This window comes from Canis lupus, chromosome 2 (genome assembly GCF_003254725.2).
Source record: "Canis lupus dingo isolate Sandy chromosome 2, ASM325472v2, whole genome shotgun sequence".
NCBI lineage: Eukaryota > Metazoa > Chordata > Mammalia > Carnivora > Canidae > Canis > Canis lupus.
This window is the reverse complement of record NC_064244.1, coordinates 53,955,928-53,981,103: the sequence shown is the minus strand read 5'-3', so window position 1 is coordinate 53,981,103 and position 25,176 is coordinate 53,955,928. Positions and strand designations below refer to the sequence as shown.

The window sequence follows — 25,176 nt, the reverse complement described above, 5'->3', positions numbered from 1 at the left end:
ATAAAAACATAGCTTTAGACTCTGTTTTTTGATCACTTCTTTTAAGAAGTGCAATAATAACTTGTATCTAGCTTTTTATTACATAAATTAGATAAGGTACACAAATATTCTTAAACCCAGAAGAAGTTGAGTATTGATGGGTAACAATGATATACATTTACATAGAAATCTTGAAAAACCAAAACCATCTAATAATTTCTCACCTAAAGCTCATTTTTATATTTCAATTTTTAAAAAAATATTTAGGTATTTTATTTTCCATCTCATTCCAGAAACAGGATCCAGTTTAATATCCTCTTCAACCTTAAGAGCAACATCCAAGACTTATTTTGTGTTGCCTCCCAAGGAGTTCTAAGGCATAATTTGCTCATAGTTCACTCTAGGCTGCATCACAATCTCCTGGGGCTTTTGTTTAAAAATTTTTATTTCCCTGGTCTCACCTCAAGCCTACAGAATTAGAGTCACCCTTTGGGTGTGTGAAACATAGGAATCTGAAGTTCTCAAATCCTGCAGGTAATTCAGATCATTAACCAGGTTTGTGAATGATTGCACTCCTATACTTGGAATAGTGTAGGATCCCTAATAAAATCTTTTATGACCTTAGATCATCAATGGTATTATTTTCTTTGGACAAGAAGAACATCTTATCCTAGTATACATTTCATTTTCTGGACATACTTTCATGTTGTTTGTACAGCTTTAAGTTTTGTTCAGTGGAGATCTGTTTTCCCATTTGGCTTTTATTGGCTTCAACCATCCTCTGCAGTATATATTCCTGAGGAGCTGAATGACGGGAAAGAAGGCATCTTCTTTGGCACATTTCTTTGAACAAAAACTGGGCATCTGTGGGCCCCTCACTGAAATATGAAGTGTGATTTTGGCTGTTGAAGCCCATGATCCAGAAGCCTGTGGCGCTGGCCCCCTGTAGGCCACAGCTGCCCCAGCTTTCCTGGCCATCCCTGCTCTGCACAGTTTTCTGCCTCATTCATCACGCCAGCGCTGTCACATAAGGTGATTGGTCACATATAATATTTAGCAGCAAACCCCTCTCTGACTTCTAATATGCAAATGTTATTTGTCTGATGCTGGCTCTGCAGCTGTTGCCTTTTTGAGGCCCCAACCAATTTCATTTGACTTGAAGATGTCTTGGTGTGAGGGATTAAAATGGAATCTTTAGTTACCACAGTACAGAAAACCAACTCAACCAAGTGTTTATCGGTTAAAGATTTAAAGATTTGGTATCATGAGACTGCTGTTTAATATCATTCTGTTTGCAGTATTAACTTGAAGAGGTTTTTGAGGCATCTCTCTCTGTGTGTTAATACTCTTTAATCACCTGGTGTCAGTCCCTTTAAGATAATCATAAGAAAAGTAATTGCTTTTACATCATATCAGGTTTTCAGGATTTTGTGTTGCTTTCCCACAGTAGCTACTGAGTTTGTTGAGAGCATTGCCCCAGGGAAAGGAAAGGGGGAAAAAATGGTTAAATGCACAGCAAAAAGTCATCAACAAATACTTACCAATTGATTATCTGTCTTCTTTTTACTTGACACTAATTTCTTCTACCAAGGAGTAAAAAAAACTTGGAAATTCAATTACTCCTTTTTCCTTCCTTCCTCTCCTCCTTCCCTCCCATTCTCTCTCCCTTCCTTTCTAACTTTTATTCATTTTTTAAAAATATGTATTGAGTGCTTTTTATATAAACTGTTCTAGGGACTGAGAATATATCAGTGAATTAAGTCTGCATTCATGAACTTCTAAGTATAAAAGAAGAAAACAAAACACACAGACCAGCTATGTAGGCATTTGTAGGTCATAGAAGATATTTTGGATTTTATTTCATGTATGATAGCAAGCTGTTGGCTGGTTGAGAAAAGAAAATAACGAGATCTGATTCATCTTTTAAAAGGCTTACTCGGACTGCTGTGCGGAGGTTAGATTGTAAGGATGGGGCCAGTAGTTCAGATGACTAGAAGGTGAAACGTTACCAGTGGTAGTGGTGAAAAATACATATTTATTTCGAATCTAGAGACTATAAGATTTACAGTTGGTTATAGAATAAAAAAGAATGGAGCTTAGGGTAATGCCTCTGTTTTTGACCTGAATAAGCCAGCAAATGTAGTGGCCATTTACTGAGATGGGAAATGCTTGGGGAAAAGCAGGTTTGAGGGGAAGATTGGAGAATTAAGAGGACATGCCATGTGTAGATACGTATTAGACACCCAAATGGAGACATCACCTCTGCAGTTGCAAATACAAGTCTGAAGTTACAGGCAGAGGTCAGGTTAGGCATATACATGTGGAGCAAATAATCTGTAGATGATTAAAGCTGTGGGAGAGAGAAAGCATGAGATCACCCAGGACTGAGCAGATGGTGAAGAGGAAAAAGTCTTAGGCACTCCAGCATTTAGAAGTCAGCAAGAGGAGATCATGCAAAGGTACCCAAGAAAGAAAAACGAGTATTTCATGAGGGATAGAATGATCAACTATATTAATATGCTAGTGAGAGGTCAAGTAAGATGAGGATGAAATATTAAGCATTGAATTTAACAATGTGGAGGTGTCTTCAGTGATAGAATGATAGAAACCAAAATCTGATTTGAGTGACTTAAAGAGAGAGCTGACCTAAGGAAGTAGTAACAGTTGTATTAGGGGTGACCATTTTTGAGAACTCTTGCTGCTGAGGGCAGTGGAACGAAGGAGAAGTAGCAGGGAGGAGATATGAGGTCAAGGGAGATTTTTTTTGTCATTTGGATTTTTTGTTTCTTTAATAAAGTTTATCACATGTTAAAAAAATAGAAGGCACAGAGTATGGGCACAGATCATGGTAGCCTGGAAACCTGATGGTAGGAGGATGAAGTTCTTTTGAGTGCTTCTATTTTGTACTCCGGGAAGTACACAAAATCATGAGCTGAGATGGAGGGAAGAAGGGGAAAGAGCATATTGTAAGTTTGACAAGCGATGGGAAGATGTGAAATAATTCTTTTGGAGGGTGTGTTACTTAGTATTTCAGACTTTTAGACTCTGACATAACTGTGTAATCTCAAGAATGCCAAGTATTTCTGTGGACATTTTGCCTAAAGGAACCAGAATGGGAATAGTTCAGTCCAAAAATCACTAAATGTAGACAGAGTGCCTCTCTGACTTGTTTACAAAATGTATAAGTCATTTGATAAATTCTACTCTTTAAATTTTTGGAGAGCTAATACAGCTATCTGGTTCAAAATGCAAAAGGAGTAAGTGTATAAGCAATGAAGTATCTTCTTTCCTTGGGTCCCTTCTGTCTAATTCCTTTCCCTGGTGCCTGTCAGTGATAATACTTTCTAGTGTTTCCTTTCAGAGATACTTTATTGTTTCATTTTTAATTAATTTTTATTTAGTTAGTAGGCTCCATGTCCAGCATGGAGCCCTATGTGAGGCTTGAAGTCACAACCCTGAGATTGAGACCTGAGCTGAGATATTGATCTCTTTTTTATTTTTTTAATTTTTTTATTGATATATTTTTTTAAAGCTGAATATATGGTAGGATTTTTAGAATACTCCTTACTCCAACTGAAGAAATCATTTTTGAAAATATTACTAATATTCCTTTATCCTCTTTAACTTACACAAAAATGATTTATAAAAAGAACAAGAAAGAGCATCTATTTTAATAGTGACTTCACAATATTGGCAGCCATCTGGCAGGAGTTTTATCTGTTAGATTTTTCTTAAGAAATATGTATATTTAACAAGGTTCTTTTTCCTTCTTTGTCTTCACAGCTGATCTAGCATCTTTAATGGATAAAACATATGAGAGAAAATTGCCTGTTAGTTCTTTAACAATATCACGGGTAAGAAATCTTAAACATGTACATTTTCGAAGAAGGAGGATGAGAGGCTCTTTATATAGATAAAGATGTGTAAATAAAGGCTATCATTCATAAGAAATATTTCTCCAGAGCATGGTATTTTTGGGTAGGTATTAATAGATATTTTGGGGTAAAGAACCAAATTTCCATAACTGAAATAAAAGATAATAAATTTACCAGACTGTGATGTCAATGATCATTGTTGTGTACCTGGTTTATTTTAATTGTTCCAGAATACCATACTCTGTTCTATGAAACTATGATTTGTTTTTAAGTTGATATACCCTTCAAAGTGGTAGGATTCACTTGTTAATATTAGAAGTAATTTTGATACTTGAGAAAGTCTATGAAAGAATGGATATTTTTAATGTTAAACAGTGCAGTGGAGGAGAGACTGATATTAGGCTGGGAATCAGGAATAGTAATTGACAGTAACTATTACTGATTACTTTCTATGCCAGCCATTGTACTAGTTTCCTAACATGCGTTATCTGTTGATTCTTGCAGCGCCTGTTTGAGATAAGCACAGTAAACTGCATTCTACATGTAAGCTTCAGACTCTCAAGCTCACACAGTTCATAAACAGAAAAAGTGGGTTTCAAACCCAGATCTCTATAACATCAAACTTCTTTTCTGTTGCCTCCCTCAAATAGATCTGATCTTTTCTTTATCATGAATTTATTTTGTGACATTATCAACTGGGCCTTCTCTCAGTCTCCTCATTTCCAGGTGGGCTTAATAGTATTTCGCTCATGGGGCTGATGTGATGCTAAAATGAGATCTTCGTTGTGAAAATACTTTGTTGCCGTTAATGGTGCCTTAAAATTCAAGATTTTAAGTCTAAAAGAGGAAAAGTAAAGAAATTCTTATCCTTTTTAGTCTCGGGTCCTTTCTTTCTGCCTCTTGATATTTTCATTTTAGCATGGAAACAGTTTTAACTAGGTCATAGCCTAAATTATGTAGGCTCATAATTTTCAGAGGGGAACTGAAAAGCCATTGCTCATCTCTTACATGATAAGATTTCTGTATGGCACAATACCTGGTGTTTGTTGTAGTAGTGCTTTAGAGCTTCGGGAGCTTTCATGTACATCTTCTCATTGGGGCCTCACACTCTTTAATGCAGGTGCCTCTATTCTATTTATGCAGATGGAGCAGCTAAGTTCCAGAGCGGCTGTGCCATCTGTCTATGCCACACAGCAAGCAATCAGGAGAGCTAGTTCTCAACTTTAAGTACTGTGTTAGAAGCGTATTTTTTTGCTCCTTAATGAGGTTTCTAAATAAAATCCTTAAGTCCTAGACATTTTTAGAAAGTCTCCCCCTTTTTACTCTCTTCCTCTTCATGAGGTTTTAATTATATTCACAACATGCATTTTCTCCTACTCCATTCTTTTTGCCTGTGTGTCTACTTAGGGTAGCATCCATCCTTGGAATAATTATTTCTGTTTGCTTCTTTATTTTAGAGTTAGGGAGCACAGATAGGGATTTTGTGGTTCAAGGAAAACTTTGTTGCTGGAAGGATCACAGGTGGATGGAACCGGGATAGGAAATCAGAGTAGGAAAAATGATCATAAGACTGCATTTTCTAAATTTAGGTGTTTGTCTCTTGGGCCATATTTTTTCAGCCATAAGAGTCTTTATCCTTTCAACTGTGTATTCTTATGTTTGAAGCTTGGAACAGAGAGAAAATATCAAGGTTTAAAGATAAAGGGAAATACTGATAACTAATTGTAAACGGAGGAGGAGCTCTCTCTTGTTCTGAGCAGGTTTCATATTTGGTTTTCAAACAGTTTTTCTAACCAAGGTTGATCTACACATAGAAAAAGAGAAGCCATTGTATATTCTTTGCATTAGTATCAAAGGTTTCAAGGATGGAGTCATACCATGCAAACAGTGGTCCAATAAAATGAGTATCTTATTTTTTTTTTTAAGTCAGGGTGTGAATTAGGTCCAATCTATGGCATAATGTATATTCAACCAAAGGTTTATTTTTCTGTCTTTTAGTTTGTGGACAACATTTCCTCTAGAGAAGAGATAGACCATGCAGAGTATTACCTTTACAAGTAAGTTTTCCATTTTATTTGGCTGTATATTCTCTCACAAAAGGCATTAGTTATTCTATATAATGTTTATCTTGCTATTTAAGTTTATGTTTTGGAGATATTTCCATATCAGTATATAGATAGCTTCCTCATTTTTTATAAGTGTATCATATTCCATATTATGAATATATTATTTAAGCCAGTTTGCTCTTATAGGACCTTGAGGGTTTACCCAGTCTCTGTTTAAGGTGCAATGCAGTAATTAACAACCTTGTACATATGTAGTTTTGCACATAATTCTCATAAGTGTATACATTTGGAATTACAATAGCTATTGCCAAATTGCTTTCCCCTGAGATTTCACCAGTTGATGTTCCCACTGGCAGTGTATGAATAAGGCTTGTTTTTACAGCTTGGTCAACAGATATTTTCATGCTCTCAGACATTTTTGTTAGTCTGATAGGTAAAAATTTTAGGTATCTATTTACCTCTTCTCTCTCTTTCTCATTTGGATAGAAATACAGTCTATATGCACTATTTACCTATTTTTAATTAACAAAATACTTTAAAACTTTCTGTACGTTACCACATTTACTTCATTTTTTCTCATGGCTGTAAACAGTCCCACTGTGAACTACAGACATACCCATATGTAAAAAGAAAAAGAAGCATGTTCAGTACAGCACCACCTATAATAGCAAAAGACGTGAATAACCTAAAGCTCGTTAAATAAGGGGCAGTCCTGAAATCATAATCGCAAGTGCCCTCCTACTCTTAATTAAGGTAAATATAAAGAGATTCCTTGATGAGAGTAAGCCCTGCCTTTCTTGAGTGGTTCTTTGGCACTGTAGGGCTCCTTTGAGAGTTATTTTTCCCTATAGTGGAAGGTACATTTGGGCTAGCATATGCCCAGTTCTCATTCTTTTGCTTTGTTGACAGCAAAATGCAGAAAACTGTTCCAATATCTAAAGAAAAATTATTTCTTAGAATTCCATCCTGTGGGACACAGTGCCATAGTCTTGTAAGAAACACATCCCAAATTGACAACTACCTCTGTAACGTATAATTGATTTGAGTGATTCAACATTGAGCAAGTGTTTACTGAGCACCTACTGCATGTGCAGGCTGTGTCAAGGTGCTGGTATATAGTGACCAATAAGTTAAACATTGTCCCATTCCTCATACATTAAAGTTTAACTGAGAAATTTAAGTCCTACCTTTAAGGCTATCTATGATTCTTCACATGATGTTTGGCCTGGAGTCTTTCTGAAAGTTTCCTAAAATCTCTTTCCTCTTTCCATATAGATCATATAGAAGACTCTTACCCATCTTAAGTCTGAGCCAATCTGAACCACTGTTTAATTTGATATCTCATCCTTTCCTTAATCAAAACTGATATCCTAATATGATATTGTCAACAGTACTTCAACAAAAAAACAGAACTAATATTCTAACTATGACTTACAACCTTTTTATTTCTATTCTTTCTCCTCCCTTCCATTGCCAAGAAAATTGGCTCTCTTTTTCTCTCTCTTTTTTTTTTCTAAGACATTTTTGTGACTTTGTGAGATTGCTTTTACACATGTATGGGATGAGGTATAACCCCAAGAAACTGCATCAAGATGTAAATAACGGAGGTTGGCTAGATTCACTCATTAGCTAAATGTCACACTCTCGCTTTCCAGCCTTAGAGAACATATAAAACAGCTATTCCTCAGCAAAATTAGAATTTTCAAGTTATGAACTCATGGGGTTTCTCTCCATTAATTGAAATCAGGAATGTTAATCCTGAAGATACCAAGATCCTCTGGTGTTTCCATTGGTTAGGTCTTCTGTGTGCATTCCAGGTGGGATGATTTTAGAGATCTTAAAGTTATGATCACAAGTCTAGGGGGAAGAAATGTCGAAGTGATTTCTTAATCCCAAATAATTGGTAGCTTCTTGCTCGACTACCTAGAGGATTTCTCCTTCCCCAGGCAGTACAGTCTTTGATAGGCCCACAACAGGACTTCGGGCTGCCGCCTTTCATAAGTTCAACTCTAGCTGCCTCAGCCTGTGCAGATGAGGCTCAGCAAGGAAAGCATAGCAGCCACATCCTCTCATCTTCCAGTGATCAAATCTCCCCAGGGATTATGTAAAGAATATCAGAGCCAGAGAAGTTTGGAATCTTTGAGTGATCAGTGGGAAGCTGACCAAGCACCTGCCGTCGTATCAGGTGCACAGTAAGCAGTTCCAGGTCCCAACAGTTCGGGGTCCTACTCACACATGCCAGCCTGTTAGCATTCTGTCATCCCAGGAGAGAATTTTAGCCTCTGAATCTCCTGAAGGACACGGTTTTAAAAGTTTAGGGGCTTCAAGATTGAGGGTCCCAAGGATCCTTTAAGGAGACTTGGAAAGGCTGCTTTTGAGAAAGCAGGAGAAGGAAGAATTTCTAAACACCCCTATTTGGGCTTTGATCTATTCTCTGGGGACCTGCAACCCTATGATGGACTTTCCCCACACTGTTCATTAAAAAAAAAAAAAAAAAAAGTAAATGATGCAGTAAACAAAGAAATAATGTGAGTTAAAGATGATGAAAGCAGTTAATACCAGAAACTATATAGGTTGACAATAAAATTAAAAAAAAAAAAACTCCGATAATATCCTACACATTAAGTGGGAATATAAGCCAAGAGTAAAAATTATTACAACAGCACAAAGGCTAAATTGAGGTATAATAAACAAAACCCAACAGCTAAGAAACAGGAAAATAAGGCATGCCAAGAGCTGTTGGACTATAACAAAACAAAGGAAACATGCTTAAAATAGAACAAAAAAGTGAAAAAGAAAATAAATGAGGTAAGAAGGGCCTGATTTCTCTACGTATTCTATTCACAAAATATGTACAGTTATGGCCAAGAGAGTGGGAAAATAGGCATAGGCATGCTGTTGCGTAAGTACTCTCAGCAGGCTTCATAGTAACCCCCTTTATGAGTGGTTTTCAAGCTGTCTCCCAAGAAGCCCTGGAGCTGGCTCCTTACAGGGGTTTGGGGGTGTGGGTTGGGGAGGAAGGGGCAGTGAGGGAGAAGCCAAGCCCTGCTGCCGTCAGCCCTCTGCTTCTGTTCAAGCCAGAGAAACTATATCTCCAGCTGCTTTATGGATCAGGGCCTGCAGAGAGAATTGAGCAAGGTCTGTGAACTTAGATGAGAATAAAACTGTCTATTTTTTTTCCACTAAATTCTCAGTGATATTTAGCATTTCCTTTCATTTAGAATATACGCAACAGATCACAGTATTATAATAAGCAGCATCTGTGTCTTTCTCACTAATAAAAACCGATTTTTTTATTGTTTGTTGCAGATATCTTAAATTATGCTCATCACTGCTTAGAAATTACATTTGGAATTAAACTGCTAGTTGGTATTAATTCATGCAATAAAGAAGCACATGTTCCCACATCTTAAGGATTTTTAAAATATTTTGATAATTGTATTTCACTATAATTGGTTTCCTTTGTGATCCGTGCTTTTATTTTATGCATTTACAACATCATTCTGGGAAGGGGCTTATGAGCTTTCAGAGTTCCAGAGAGTTCATGCCACAAAGAAATGTCAAGAACCCCGCTATGAGATCATGTTTGAAGAAAGGTCCTTTGCTTAGGCTTATTCCTGCTGCTTCCCTCAGGTCTTTTGAAGTTTTCTAGGTCTTTGTGTTTTTGTTTTTGTTTTTGTTTTTTTCTTACAAAGAAGGCTTTCTTTTCTTATTTTAGTTTAGACTTTATAGAGTAAGACAAACATATGGCCGATAGGTAGGCTGTTTTCCAAATGAAAGCATAAATACAGCCAGCCTCCTGAGCTTCCCCACTGAGCAGGAAGAAGGTGGGGGGAAGGTGAGAAGGGGACAGGCCCCTAGATGCTGGCAGCAGGAGAGCAGTGCGTGGGTGGCATGGGGCAGGAACAGGAACATGTCTGCGGGGTTTTGGTATCCCTTCCCCTCCTGGCCTGGCGAGGAGAAGCCAGGAGACTGCCCAGCGGTAGCAGCAGAGGTTTTGAGGCACCGAGGAGAGAGGTAACCCCATAAGGGATGGCTGCTGAGAGGAAAGGGTCTTTCTGTGGGCATTTGACTGCTGGCATAAGAAGCTGACCGCTAGGGATGCCTGGGTTGCTCAGTGGTTGAGCATCTGCCTTTGGCCCAGGGCCTGATCCTGGAGACCCAGGATCGAGTCCCACGTCGGACTTCCTACATGGAACCTGCTTCTCCCTCTGCCTGTGTCTCTGGCTCTGTGTCCCTCATGAATAAATAAATAAAATCTTAAAAAAAAAAAAAAAGCTGACTGTGAGTCATGCTTGATATTTATTAAAGAGTTTTCTGTGTCCCATGTTAGTGTTAAAAAGAGTTGAGCAGAATATTTTTCATTTGGGCATGGGATCAATTTCTTCTTGCCACTCAACATGCCCTCTCCTTGGCTTTTGAAAGAAAAAGTGTTCTTACCTTTGCTGTACTACAAATCTAGAGCACTCCTAAGAATTAGATTTGCATCTCTAGTTTACTGATGCAGAGACTAAGGCATAGAGATTCGCTGAGAACAGCCAACATCGACGGTGTGCATGTAAGCCCCTGCCTGTCCCAAGCAGAAAAGGGAAGCCACAAGGATGGAATGTGAGCAGAGGGGGACAGGACAATGAAAACAATAATGCAGTGTTTTCCCAGTGCAAGATCTTATTGATAAGGATCCCATAAGGGGCTACAGTTTTGTTTTTTCAGGTGTTTTGTTTTGTTTTGTTTTGTTTTGTTTTGTTTTGTTTTGTTTTTTTAGGGAATCTGAGACAAGGGATTCCATAGAGACCAGAGTATAGAGCATGATAAAGCAGGAGAAAAGTAAAATTAAGGAACAGGAAGAAATCCCTTATATTTCTTGTAGTCTGTGAATCATTGGTAATACTTGGTTTCTAAAAGCTGTGATCTTAGCTTTTTCTCCAGAAGAGATCCCCATTTAGGATTTGTCAACTTGAGGTCAGTGTTACAGCAAGCTTATCTAAAGTTTTCCTGTATCATTTTGTGGAGAGCATCTCTTGGGCCACCTGTTCAGTGGTTCTGAGCTCAGGACTCCCCAGGCCCATGTGTGCTGCCCACATGCACAAAAGTGCATGTGATTCCTGAGGCAGGCTCTATGTCTCCATTTTTAGGAGATAAAACTGTTTTGTCATCAGTAAAATTGTGGCACCAATAACAGCCTTTGTTTCCACAGTTCCAACAACCTTTAACAACTCCCGTGTTGGTATTTGATTATTGGATTCATTGATTGGTAACTCAAATCATGAACATTCCTTCTTTCCTGTGGTATCCTCTTCACCAAGGATGTTTACAAATCACATCTTTAAAGTCTTATCTAGACTTTTAAATACTTTGGGGCCAAGACAATTTAGACAAACGTGAAATAAAACTTGTTTCTTTTATTATCAGAGTGTCAGTAATCAGAACTGATAATTTAATCTGCAACACAATAGACATTCTTGAGGGCTGATAGAAATTTCTAATGTATATGACATATTTTCTCCATTTTAAGAATATGATATTTTTTTCAAGTATTCTTTTAGGGTTCCTGGGTGACTCAGTCGGTTATGTGTTCAACTCTTGATTTCGGCTCAGGCTGTGGTCTCAGGGTCCCAGGATCCAGCCCCAAGTTGGGCTCCATGCTCAGGAAGGAATCTGTTTTAGGATTCTCTCTCTCTCCTTCTCCCCCAGTTCCTCCCCCCACTCACACAGTTTTTCTCTCACTCTCTCTCTGTCTCTCTCAAATAAATAAATAAATTTTAAAATTAAGTAGCCTTTTGGTTTTTAGCAAAAATGTAGAGAATGCTGAATTGTCATTCGATAAGAAGAGATGGTTGTAGAGCTCCATGAGAAGGTTTATTTTTCTCCCAATACGGCTCTGTTGTCATGCAAAGTGGCCTGTCACCCATTAATGAGAAGAAGTCAAGCTTGTGTGGCAGACTGTGTGCTGCCAATACATTCATCCAGACTGTACCTTGGCCTCAAGCATCTTTCGTGAGTTGCTTAACGGACCTGGCAGATAGTAGGCGTCCCTGGTTGGAGACGGATGGTAGGTCAGGAACAGCTGGGGTGAGGCAGATGGCAGCCTGCATGTCTCCAGGTCCCAGGTTGGCAGCCAGTCTAAAAAAGGATGGACCAAAATAGCTTCATTTTTCACTAAACAAAAATATCCCAGTGTTTCCTTAAAAGGTGAGCACGCTACCCAAGCCCTATATTGTAAGAATCCATGCCTGTGGAAGGGGTGGGGGTGGGGGTGGGAGCTTATTGGTAGTTTAAACAGTAGTAATTTTCCTTTGAGGGCATAGAGATTGTATATTTCAGCAATAAAAGGAAATTAGAGATTTTTCTGTTAGCATATTACTAGGTGTCATTATGTTTGAACATTATTAAGAAAAGGTAAGAGCCCAAGGGGAGATAAATGATTCTTCCAGCGTTAAAAAAATAATAATAACACTTCCATGCTTTAATATTGCCAAGTGCTTTATTTAGTTCTTATTGGCAGATCCTTACCACAGGGCTGGGAGAGAGTTTCTTACTGTTCGTGGCTCTGCATTAGACAATAGTCAATTGTCAGGGGCATTGTCTGAGCCTTGCCAAAGACGTGCTGGAGCTGCTGCGAGTTGGGGTGAGAACGCATTGCCCCTGCTCCCACTCTGCACTTCTCTCCCCACTGGTCTCGTTTCGACCTGCAGCCTGGTTAGAGCAGCCACGTGGGGATAACCTTTAAGGGTACTTTCCTGGCTTTTGTTCACAAGCCCTACCTAACTTTCCCAGAGTGATCTGATGCCATAGTTACTTTCTTTTACTCCTCTGGTGTGATGAGTAGTCCCCTGGAGGCTCTTCCCCTAAGAGTCTTATAGCCATCCATGCAGCTACAAACATTGATGTACAAGGCTTTGTGGGGACAGATGCTTTCCTTTGGGGTAGATATCTAGGAATGGAATGACTGGAGCATATGGTAGGTAGACGTTTTCCGAAATGGTTATATATTTCACATCCCAACAGAAATTCCACATTTTTGCCAGCGTGCTTAGCCTTGCTGGTAGGGTTTATTGGTATCTCATTGTGGTTTTAATGTGTTTGCCTAAACAACTATGATATGGAACATCTTTTTATGTGCTTATCTGCCATCCCTAAATCTCCTTTGCTAAAGTGTCTGTTCAATTCTTTTTCCCATTTTTTTTTTAAATCAGGTTGCTCATTCTTTTACTGCTAAATGTTAAGAATTCTTTTTCTCATAGCTGTGTCTTTTCATTCACTTAATAGTGATTTTCAGAAGGTGGTTTTTATTTTTGACAGAAGTCAAGTCTGTCAGTTTGTTTTCTTGTATGCATTGTGCTTTTGCTGTCAGTGAAGAAGTTCTTGCCTAACCCAACACTACAAAGATTTTTCTCCTGTGTTTTCTTTTAGAAAGAACTCTGGCAACATACATCAAAATTATGAATACACATACATACCCTTTGACACAATAATTTCACCTCTAGGTATTTGGCTTCATCACACACTTATGAAATAATAAACTAAAACTTTATGTTGATCAGTAGGGGCCTGATTACATTAACTATTTACAGTAGAATTTAGGACATTTAAACGATAGGACAAGTTATAAAGTGCATTCAGCAAAAAAAAAAAAAAAAAAAGATAAAGAACTCTCTGTTACATTACCACTGTGGATTCTATGTAAATGCAGTATGTATATATGTGCTTTTATACATACGTTTCATAGCTTTAGGCCTCAGAGTTAGGACTGTGATCCATATCTGAGTTATTTGTTGTATATGGTATGAAATAAGAATCAAAGTTAATTTTTTGGTGTAAGAATACCTAGTTGTATTAGCATCATTTGTTGAAAAGATTATTCTTTCTGTACTGAATTACTTTTGAGTTGCTTTGAAAGTCAATTTTTTGTGTATGTGGTAGTTTCTTTCTGTATTATTTTGTTTGTTCCATTGACCTCTCTTCCATTGTTATCTTGATGCCAGTACCACACTGTCTGGATGGCTCTAGTTTTATAATAAGTCTTAAGATTAGCTACTATAAGTCTTCCAGTTTGGTTCTTTTTCAAAATCATTTTGGCTGGTTCAGGTCCTTTGCATCCCATGTCAGTTTTGGTATGTGTTCATACACACATATGCACATACACATACATGCATACATGCACTGTTAATGTACAGAAATTAGGAACAAACTCAGTTCGAGAAATACGTATTGAATGCCTAGTATGTATTTAGAAACAAGAAGGATAAGAGGGAAGATTCTAAGGGATGTGAAGGGAGATTGATTATATGAAAGTCAGTAATCATTCTTTTCCCAGTGAAGCCAGTGTTTAACTGCCCTGACAGAATTTGAGATGGAAATACATGAAGACAAATTTCATGTCCGTAAGACAAATGATTCTCAGCTCTGTTTATAAGGGAAGTTCTGAAACCAGTAGATTTAAGGGAAGTATTTTTTAATTTTCCAGAGCTGTGGGTGTTCAAAGGAAGGATATGATATAATCACTACAATCAAAAAGATTATAAATTGGTTGGCGATAATTAGATACATGGAGTAATTCAAAATCAACACAAACCCAAGATTTAATACATGGGTAAATTGACTGTATTTGTGTGTTTTAGAGAAAGCATGCATTGGGCAGGCTGAAGAGGAAGTGATATTATCAGAAAGCATTCATAAAAGAAGTAGAATTTGAGATAGCCTTGAAGAATGGACAAGTAGGAGGAACAGGAACAAATGTCCAAGATGGAACAAGCAGTATAGGTAGAGTTAAAAGAGTAGGGTGAAAACTGGCTTTATGGGAGATGGGACTGCTCTAACTAGAAAGACTTATTAAGGAACAGTGAGAAATAAGGAGATTATAGAGGGAAGAATGCTGGCAGAGGAGAGAGTTTAAAATCTGTCATTACCATACATTGCTAGTAGATAGGTAAATTGGTATAACTTCTGCAGAGAGAACTCTGGCAACATACATCAAAATTATGATGTACATATACATACCCTTTGACACAATAATTTCACCTCTAGGTATTTGGCTTCATCATACACTTATGAAATAATAAACTAAAACTTTATGTTGATCAGTAGGGGCCTGATTACATTAACTATTGACAGTAGAATTTAGGACATTTAAACTATGGGACAAGTTATAAAGTGCATTCAGCAAAAAAGAAAAAAAAAAGATAAAGAACTCTGTTACATTACCACTGTGGATTCTATGTAAATGTAGTATGTATATATGTGCTTTTATACATATGTGGATATATGTATGTATGTGCATAGCTGTCTCTGAAATGAAATATATATACACGTAAAAACTGCTAATAGTGATTTCTATTAGATGACCTACTATGATCTACTAAGAAACATCTTGAGGATTTCACACGGAAGAGGAGAACCTGGGTGATTTTTTTTTTAAGGCCTGGCTAGCTGTTGACTAAAAATCTTTCTTGTACCTTCTAAATTTATCATGAGTATATATTACTTACTACTTTTTAAAAATACGGAACCTCAACAGAGTTATCAGTAGTCTTGAAGTATGTATCATAATAAAGGTATTTCAGAAATATTAATAACAGTAAGTTTTGGATTGAAAAGGGAAAGTGTTGGGAGGAAATTGTCTGCATAAAGTGATAAAAGGCCTGATCTGTGGTAATTGACGGTGGAAATGAAGAAAGAAATGTTTTGCACATCGGAGGGAAAAAAATCAATCAACAAGATTAGTGACAAGTCGAATATAAAGATAGAAAACAAGGAGGGTCAAAATGAGCTGAAAATTGAACCTCAGTTAATGAGAAAATGGCTACTCCATTGATGGAAGTATTGAACTAGAAGCAGATTTAGAAAATGGCAAGATGATGGGTTTTTCTTTTGCCTTTTTATTGTGTACATACAGATTTCTAAGTTTGCTGCATCACACCTTACACCTACTGACCACATTGAGCTATTTAAGAGGAACTGGTCACAGACCTTTGGAGAAAGAACAGCTGCCAAAACATACCTACATTAGAGTCTTCCTAATGTCCTGGTGCCAACTAGGAAATTTTAGAGTAGGCAGTCTCTGAAGACTTCTTAACTTTCAGAATCTGAAATTTAGACTTGGGAAGACTAAGCAATTTCCTTAGAGCCACATGAAAAATCCAAGCTGCAGATGATGACCTCACTTCCAATTCAGAGGCTCATCACTTAGACGAGGCTATCTCTTTGTGCCAGTTCTTTGTCCTAAGGCAGAGTAAGGAATAAAGCAGAAGATAAAGACTCAGTGAATACTTCAGTAGCTCATAACGGAGTGACACAAAATTAATTAAACCCAGAAAAAAACCCCTAGAATATACAGAGATACAACTATAAAAAATATGCATAATCATGAAAAAAAAGTGCTGAAGAGATGCTGAAGGAATCAGGATGTCAGGAGTTAGATGACATGGATTTTTAGGAACAACTTAGTTTCCACTTCGATCTGTAACTTGGAGCCGGTTAATGATCTCTGGACATCAGCTTCTCAGATGAACAAATGATCTTAGATGCTTCCCAAGGTACCATACGTATCTAAAATTCTGTTTCTCAATCTCACTGATCTAGAAGCTAGACCTTATCACCAGAAACCTGATGTTGAAAACCTGAGATTCTGGTCTTTGTTTAGTTTCTGACTCAGAAGTTCATTTACTTAAATACTGGAGTTGACATTTCAGCCACATTAACTATGAATATCACAAGAAAAACTAATGAAGGTAAATAAACAATAGAAAGTGTAAGGGGATCTCTTAATCTCATCTGGATTTGGGTGACCGGCTTCATTTACCATCTCATTTATAAATACTTTTAGTAATTTTCTTAGTATAAGAAGTTCGGTATTGAGTTTTGTTTTCCAGGGAGCGAGTATCTATCTATCTATCTATCTATAGATAGATAGATATGTTTGTGTGTATAAATATAGATAGATAGATACATAGATATATATGTTTGTTTATGTATATATATGTTTGTTTTATATATATATGTAAGTTTATTTATTTGATATTTTCCTATTATCTTTTCCTGGAGAGCCCACAAAGCACCATTTTTGATGCCTTGCATATACATGGGATTTTTATTTTTATTTTTTATTTTTTTTATTTTTAATTTATTTTTTATTGGTGTTCAATTTACTAACATACAGAATAACCCCCAGTGCCCGTCACCCATTCATTCCCACCCCCCGCCCTCCTCCCCTTCTACCACCCCTACCTAGTTCGTTTCCCAGAGTTAGCTACATGGGATTTTTAAAAGGAGGAAGCTAAAATCTATTCTGATAGCTGCTGACCCCTCTGGATTAAACCTAAAAATCTTCTACCCTTTTGTATAAAAAGATATATCCCAAGTTGTTTTTTTCCACAGTATAAAGTCCTTTGATCAAAAAAAAAAAAAAAGTCACTTTCTTGGTTGTTTTCATAACTGCAAAGTCATTATCAAGGTAGCAGAAATTATAGCTGTAGGGCAGAGAGAAAGACATCACTGTAATGTCTTAATGTTTATTAAATGGAGAGTCTTCAGCATGATTTTGCATGTAAGGCAATTTAACTTAAAGATAAGAAATCTTTTTAGGAGCTGGTACAGTATTTAAGGGAGACATGAATAGATAAACAGAAGCTTTAAGAAGACCTTTGTGAAAACTGTAGTTTCAGTTGATTTCATAGTGAGTTTTGAGGCCAGTGGCAAGTGAATTCCTAAGTATTTTTGGATGCCATCTATCTAGGCAAGAGTATACTTGAGGAACTAGAAGTATTTAATGTGAATTCTCTTTAGTGCCCATCCTACAATCATTTTCATGATACATTTCCAGTTATGTTTGTTTTTACAGATAGACTTTATATTTTGAGATCTATTCTCTTCTTTTTAATAACATTGCTGATTTTTAAGACCAGTGGTAGACATTTCGTAGCTAGTAGTGGGCAAGGCTGGGACATAAAACCAAGTCTCCCAACTCTAGGCCAGTACAGCACATAAAATGTGACACACTGGCTGTTACGTGGCTCAGTGATGGATGCCACCAAGAGCAGAAATTCACATTGGTCATTTGTCTTCATTGATAAAAGCCAGGCAGAGTTTTGATGGGAAGAACACTGAAATTATTTGTTAAAATGAGAAATTTGTGGATCTCATATATATAGCTAATTATAGTCCTCCATTTGCTAAGATAACAGCAGGTACTATCAGTTAACACGGATGGCACGCTTTCCCAGCGCTTTCAGACTCCAGCCAGAATGGACTGCTATTCTCTGAATGTGCCCATTGTTTTCTTAACTTTGCCCACTCCCCCATCTGCATCTGATAAGATGCAACCTTGTCTTTTAAGACCTGGCCCAAATTCTGCTACATGTATAAATTTAGCCTGTTTTTCATCATTTAAATGTGATTTCTCTGACTCTCTTCTATAGGATTTTCTTTTATCTACTCAGAGGGCTTATTTGGTTTATTTTTTTTCTTTTGACTAGTCAAAAATATGTATTTCTTATTCTTTCTTTACTTGAGAAGTAGTATAGTGTAGTAGATAAGAGCATGGCCTCTGGAGCCAGTCTATCTAGATTTGAATCTCACATGTGCCATCTTTTAACTGTATGATTTAGTTACTTATACTCTCTGTCCCTCAGTTTCCTCATCATTCAAATGAGGATTAATATAGTGCCTGAGCTTGAGGATAGTTGATACTTAAAGAAATTAACACAATAAGATCCTTAGAATAGTCTTGGGACAGAGTAGGTCAGTGTTCAGTAAACTTTAGCTTTAACGTTGTCTTTGCTGCACTGCAATATTTTGAAGAGCAGGGGCTATACCTTCCCTCTATTTCTCTCCTTAGGGAAAATGTGTTTTGAACTCTAATTTTGGTTACTAAGCCTAATGGTCCCCAACTCGTTGTCACCACCCCCACCTGGGACATCAGAGTACAGAGAGTATCAGGACTCAGGATAAGGAGAAATAGATGCTTATGAATACTCATCATGCAGTATTCAGTTGGAATATCACAAATGAGGGAGATGCTGCCTAACCCTGAAGGAGAGCTAATTGACCGTCCCCTGTATATACCCATACTGCTAAGCTTATGGCCAGAAACCAGAAGGGGGCAGCAGAAAGTCATCCGCATCCCAGCTGTGGAGCAAGGGGAGAAGCCCGGAGAAGGTGATTGCCAGTTAGCAACAACCTGCACCAGAACTGATCTCTGATAAGATGTTACTGAATTGGTTATCAAAATGCAGATTAGAACTGAAAGAAGAGGTCTGTTCCAGGGGCTGGGAGCGTGACAGGAGAACATTTAAAGGGTTGAAATAGAAATTGAAGAACTGCTTCCAATGATTTTAACTGTGATATTTAGAGTACACAGAGCAGCTAGCTAAAAATGTCTAAAGATGTTTAATACTATCAGCATTACCCAGTATTTTATTTTGTTTTGTTTTGTTTTGTTTTGTTTCCCCCAAATGTAGAAACTCAGTAAGAGTTCCTATTTGTGTGGCCTATTTTATGGAAAGCAAGGCTGCAATTTGTACAGGAAAAATCACTTCCCTTTTAGTATATTTCCTGCTGGGCTTTCAACTACATCTCTTCATTTAATTTGTTTTAAACTAATTGACACTAACTCTCAGATTTCTTCTAAAGTCGATGCAAGTCCAACCAAAATCTGAGCAGAATGTTTTGTGGAACTGGAGAAGATGATCCTGAAATGTTAAGGAATAAAGGGCCAAGAATAACCAAGGCACTTTGAAAAAGACTAAGATAGAATGACAGGTTTACCAGATAGATAACATGACTTAGAAAGTGATGGTAAATAAAAATGAGTTGTTTTCTTAGACTAGTGGAACCGAATGGAGAGAGTCCTAAAGGAATGAGCACCCATACAGAAATTCTACAGATGTTTTACTCATCAAAGAAGAAAAAATAGATTGGTTAATGAATGATACTTGGACAATTGATTATATGGAAGAAAATTTAATTCCTACCTCAAAACATGTGCACACACATTTTGTTTAGGTAGATTAAAAACTTCAATGACAAAAACATAAAACTTTTAGAAAAATATAGAATATTAATATTTGTATGATATTGTGGAGGATTTTTTTAAACAAGACACAAATAACTAGGAAAAGATTGATAAATTTTTGATAAAGTTTAATGCATTAAGTTCTGTACCACAAATTAACAAATTAATCATTAACAAATTAATATTAAATTAGTACCATTAACAAATTAAAAGACATGCCACAGGTCAGAGAAAGATTCGTAATGCATATTACTGTATAGATCAGTAAGATAAGGTAATGTCAAAATAAATAGAAAATATGAACCAGCAACTCACAGAATAAAAAACCAGAATGTCCATAAATATATGAAGATGCTCACTCTCATTAGTAATCAGTTAGGTTACAGATTAAAAAGAAAATGTGTATTTTCACATTTGCATTTATCAGATGCAAAACTGAAAAGTTTTGCCTATGTTAATTACGGCAAAGAAGAGGACCAACAGGAGCTGGTTCACTGCTAGTGGAACTTGAAAGCGGACTAGTCAGCTTGAAGAGTCGTTTGGGAGTAGGAAGTAAAGTGAGGATGGACATGGTCTTGTACTTAGCATTCTGATTCTAGGTGGATACCTGAAAGAAACTCTGGCAAGTAGAAGGATGAAGTCATAAGAATATTCCTATAGCAGTGTCCCCAATAGTAAGAAACTAGAAGCAGCATGGTCATCAGCACTAAAACAAAGTGTGATAGGCTCACTCAGTGGAATGCTGTACAGCAGTGAGAGAATAAATTGAAACTACATTTGAGCTTGATTATCTAAAAAATGTAATGAGTGAAAAAACATGGTGAAAGATGATACATACAGTGTAACATTTGTGTAGTTTGAAAACTTAGAAAACAATGAGGTAGCTTATATGTTTATGTGGATACATGTATAAAGATATAAGAGTGTAAAAACTTGCTTAAGAATGAAAAACAGAAAATTCAGGAAATTATTTACCTGTGACAAAGGATGAAGTGTAGGAATAGGGTCAGGAGATGTATATGGGGGGGGGGGGACTATAGCTACACTTAATCTCTTCTCCCACCACGCAAAAAAATAAGTCTGTTTTTACGTTTGTTAAAAAGTTTATCTGGACAAATTTGAAGCCAATTCCTTCTCACTTCCTCCTTAAAAAATTTTGAGGTAGGACTGGCCCAGCTTGGATCTGAGTCTACTCTGGCAAGAAAGACAGGGTAGTACATTTGGGCCAGATGACAACCCACTTTCTAAGGATAGCAGTCTTGGGCCTCATATGGCTTTTTTCTATATATGGTCCTTTAAAAATGTAAAAACTCTTTTTAGCTCAGAGGCTATACAGAAACAAGCTGCAGGCCAGATGTGGTCCATAGGCCCTGGTTTGCTAACATTGATCAATACTCTCACTTATTTTCTCCTGTCCTTAAAATTTTCAGAGGAAAATCCCAGCGTGTCATTTCATCTATCCTTACTGTTTTGTTTTGTTGGAAAAAAAGTAAAGACTAACACATAAACTAAGTCCTGAGTTCTCTGATTTTGTACCTTGGAGCTTGAGGAGGAGCAATCCATTGGATGACTATTCCGTCTCCTATGATGAGCATAGATACGAGTTTCATCAGCCCTATAGCAGATGCCGAACGACAGCAAATGGCTGGCATGTGCTCCTTTTTACACAGGTCTCAGAAGAAGAAAGATGACCTTGTTACCTGCTAGACACGCAACTTACACAGATACTATTTATCAATACTGATAAGTTGGCCTTTTATTTGGGTGTTTCTCCTACATAACTACTATGCAATGATGAAAGTCAGAACATTTAACAGTACTACAATAGTTATGATCTAATATATAGTCCCTATTCAGATTCTTCTGAGATTGCCTCATTAATATTCCTTATGGGTGTTTTTTTTTCCCTAGCCCAGGATCCAAACCAGGATCATACATTATATTTAGTTGTCAGATCTTGTTAGTCTCCTTTAATTTAGAACAGTTTCTCAGCTTTAGTGTATGTGTGTGCATGTGTGTTTCTTGACCTTGACATTTTTAAAAAATACAGACCAGTTATACTGTAGACTGTCACCTGGTTAGGATTTTCTGATATTTCCTAAGAAGGAAGGAGTTTGTGGACGGGAGTACCACAGAAGTGATGCTATGTTCTCAATGAATCTTTATCAGGGGAGGCATGTTGATGATTCATTCCAATATTGGTGATGTTAATTTTGATCACCTTATTAAGGTGATATCTACCAGATTAGGCCACTATAAATTCAGTTGTCTCTTTGTAATTAGTAAACAATGTGTAAGGAGACACTTTGAGATTATGAAATATCCTTTTCCTCATCAAACATTGGTTTACTAATACTGGCATCCTTTGATGATTTTCTAACTGTACCATTCCTTCTGTATTTTAGTTAGCATTCCACTTGTTAAAAAGAACTTGTCCTTCCTCCTCATTTATTTATTCATTTCTTTGTATCATCAGGACTCATGACTTGATTTTATTCGGTAAATTATAATCCATTACTTATTTTGATACTCCAAATATTCCGTCTTTGGTGAGTAGGAGACCCTGTTTCTCGCATTGTTTTCATATGCCATCCTTCTTTGAGCATTTCCTTATTTTCTAGACAAAAAGTTCTTTCAGTGTCATCTCATACTTTGTCATCTCAGCTCTGCCCCAGCTCTTGAACTGGCCATTTTTCCAAAGAACCCCAGTTCTTTTTAGAGGAGAATGGCATTCAGAAGTCAAAATCTGCTTATAGGGTATGCTTACTGCTATGGGGATATTATTTTTTCCAGACTATCTCAGTGGAGAGAGCTAACAAATCTATCCATTTATGTAGATTATATATATATATATATATATATGTTATGTTTATATTATATAAAATACATATATTTTTTTAAACCATCTTCTTGCTGATGCCTCCATTTCCACTCTTAACACTTCAGTTTCCTTCCCTAATTTTATAATTCCTTTCTGGCAGTGAGAAATTTGATTCTCAATATTTTTTTATCATGTATCTGTTTTACATATATTTCCTCCTAATATAAGACTTTTCTGTTTAGTTTAATGGTATGTTTTGACAAATGCAGGTTTTTAATTTTGATGAAATCTAATATAGTTGTCTTTCATTTATGGTTATTCTATGTCCTAAGTAGTTATTGTAGACCCGTTAGTCGCAGATATTTTTTCACTTTCTTCTTTAAGATATCATTTTAGATTTTATGTCCCAATTTAACTTTATATCTCAAACCAATTTTTGCAATGATGAAAGTGTTGATGTTCTTTTTTTTTTTCCTTAAGGATGATTCTGCTTTCTGTACTATTTTTCATTCATCTGTCTATCCTAATGCAATACTATACTCATACTGCTGTTAAGTCTTGAAGCCAGATAATATAAGTCCATCACCTTTGTTCTTTCCTAATATTCTAGTCATTCTGTGTCCTTTACCTTCCATATATTTTGGAATGAGATTGTCAATCTTTCTTAAACAGTCCTACTGGGATTCTGATTGGGATTTTGTTAAATGTCTAGATCAATTTAAGAAGAACTGGCATCTTACTTAAGACCTTATATGATGTCATAAAATATTGAGTCTTCCAACTAATGAACATGGGTTGACTCTATTTATTTATTTGGTTGTCTTTCCCTCAGCAATGCTTTATAAATTTCATTGTAGGGATCTTGCAAGTGTTTTGTTAAATTTATTTCTAAATATTATAGAGATTTTGATGTTACTATAAGCGAAGTTGATTTTCTAAATTTTATTTTCTGGGGTGCCTCAGTTGGTTAAGTGTCCACTCTTGATTTTGGCTTAGGTCATGATCTCAGGGTTGTAAAATTGATCCCCTAGTTAGGATCCATGCTAGGTGTGGAGCTTGTGCACATAAGCTTGTGCACACACACGCATACACTCTCTTCTAAAAAAATAATAATAGAATAAATAAATTTTATTTTCCAAGGTTTTGCTTCTAGAAATACAGTTGATTTTTTTTTTTTGTCTCATGACCTTGTATCCTGACACCTTGATAAATTCACTCATTAATTCTAGTAGTTGTTTATAGATTGTTAAGTGTTTTCTACATATTGCCTTTGAATAGAAATACATGTTATATCTTTCAAATTTTAGGCCTTATAATTTCTTTTTCTTGCCTTATTGCACTAGCTAGGATTTCCAATGTGATGTTGAATAAAAGGAAGTGGGCAGATATCCTTGCTTTATTCTCAGTCTTGGCAGAAAGTATTTATTTCACCTTTAGGTATGATGTTAGATGTAGGTTTTTCATAGATGCCCTTTATTAGGTTGAGAAAGTTCACTTTTATTCCTAGTTTTCTGACAGTTTTTATCATGATTGGATGCTAAATTCTGTTAAATTTATAAAGATAAAGTTGATCATATGTTATCATATGTGAATTACTGTTACAATAGTGAATTATTGTGGAACCAGCCATTTTTCTCCATTCTGTTATAATAGTGAATTACTTTGGGGGCATTTGGGTGGTTCAGTCTGTTAAGCGTCTGCCTTTGGCTCAGGTCATGATCCTGGGGTCCTGGGATTGGGCCCTGCATCAGGGCAGGCTCCCCTGCTTGTGCTTGGTCTCTCTCTCTCTCTCTCTTGCTCTCATTCTCACTCTCACTCTCAAATAAATAAGATCCTTTAAAAAGATAGTGAATTACTTTGGTTTTCAAATGTTAATCCTACCTTGCATTCTTGGAATAAATTCCCAAGAATATAGTGTTCAAATATATTCCTAAAATTAAATTTGTTAATATTTGTCAGAGGTATTTGTGTCTATTTTGTTGATGATACTGGTCTCTAAATTTTTTTGCTTATAACATCCTTGTGTGGTTTTGGCATCAGGATTATGTGATGTCATAAAATGTTTTAGGAAGTGTTCTCTCCTTTTATTTTCTGAAATTTTGTATAAGATTTATATTATTTCTTCAATATTTGGAAGCATTCATCAGTGAATGCTTTTGTCTCTGTTCACATCTTTGGGCAGCGCTCAAAATGAACCACTTTACAGGTCATCTGAGTAGGCCTGGAGTTTTCTTCTTAAGAATATTTTAATTAGAAATTCATATTTTTGAATAGATATAGGTCTTCTCAATATAATTTTGTTTTGTATTTTTCAGTATTGGTGATGTTGACCAGTTCTTAACAGTCATTCATATTGCTTTGAACTATTATATCTTTTATCCTGTCTTTTTACTGCATTGTTGGTCTTTTTCTTACTAATTTGTA

At 36.5% G+C, this 25,176-nt stretch overlaps 1 protein-coding gene across 5 annotated transcripts in view; it reads left to right on the top strand.

Annotated features, from left to right (window-relative positions):
* The window catches only part of MRPS27 (mitochondrial ribosomal protein S27), an 87,706-nt gene that overhangs the window by 13,602 nt on the left and 48,928 nt on the right, over positions 1 to 25,176 (top strand). The window contains exons 3-4 of one of the 5 annotated variants that reach the window (XM_025446909.3): positions 3,763 to 3,833; positions 5,853 to 5,911. The exons of 3 other annotated variants lie outside the window; for them this stretch is intronic. In XM_025446909.3, coding sequence (XP_025302694.1) covers positions 3,763 to 3,833; positions 5,853 to 5,911 — 130 coding nt within the window. The remainder of the gene's footprint in view (positions 1 to 3,762; positions 3,834 to 5,852; positions 5,912 to 25,176) is intronic. One more of the 5 variants, XM_025446910.3, reaches the window with a different exon arrangement.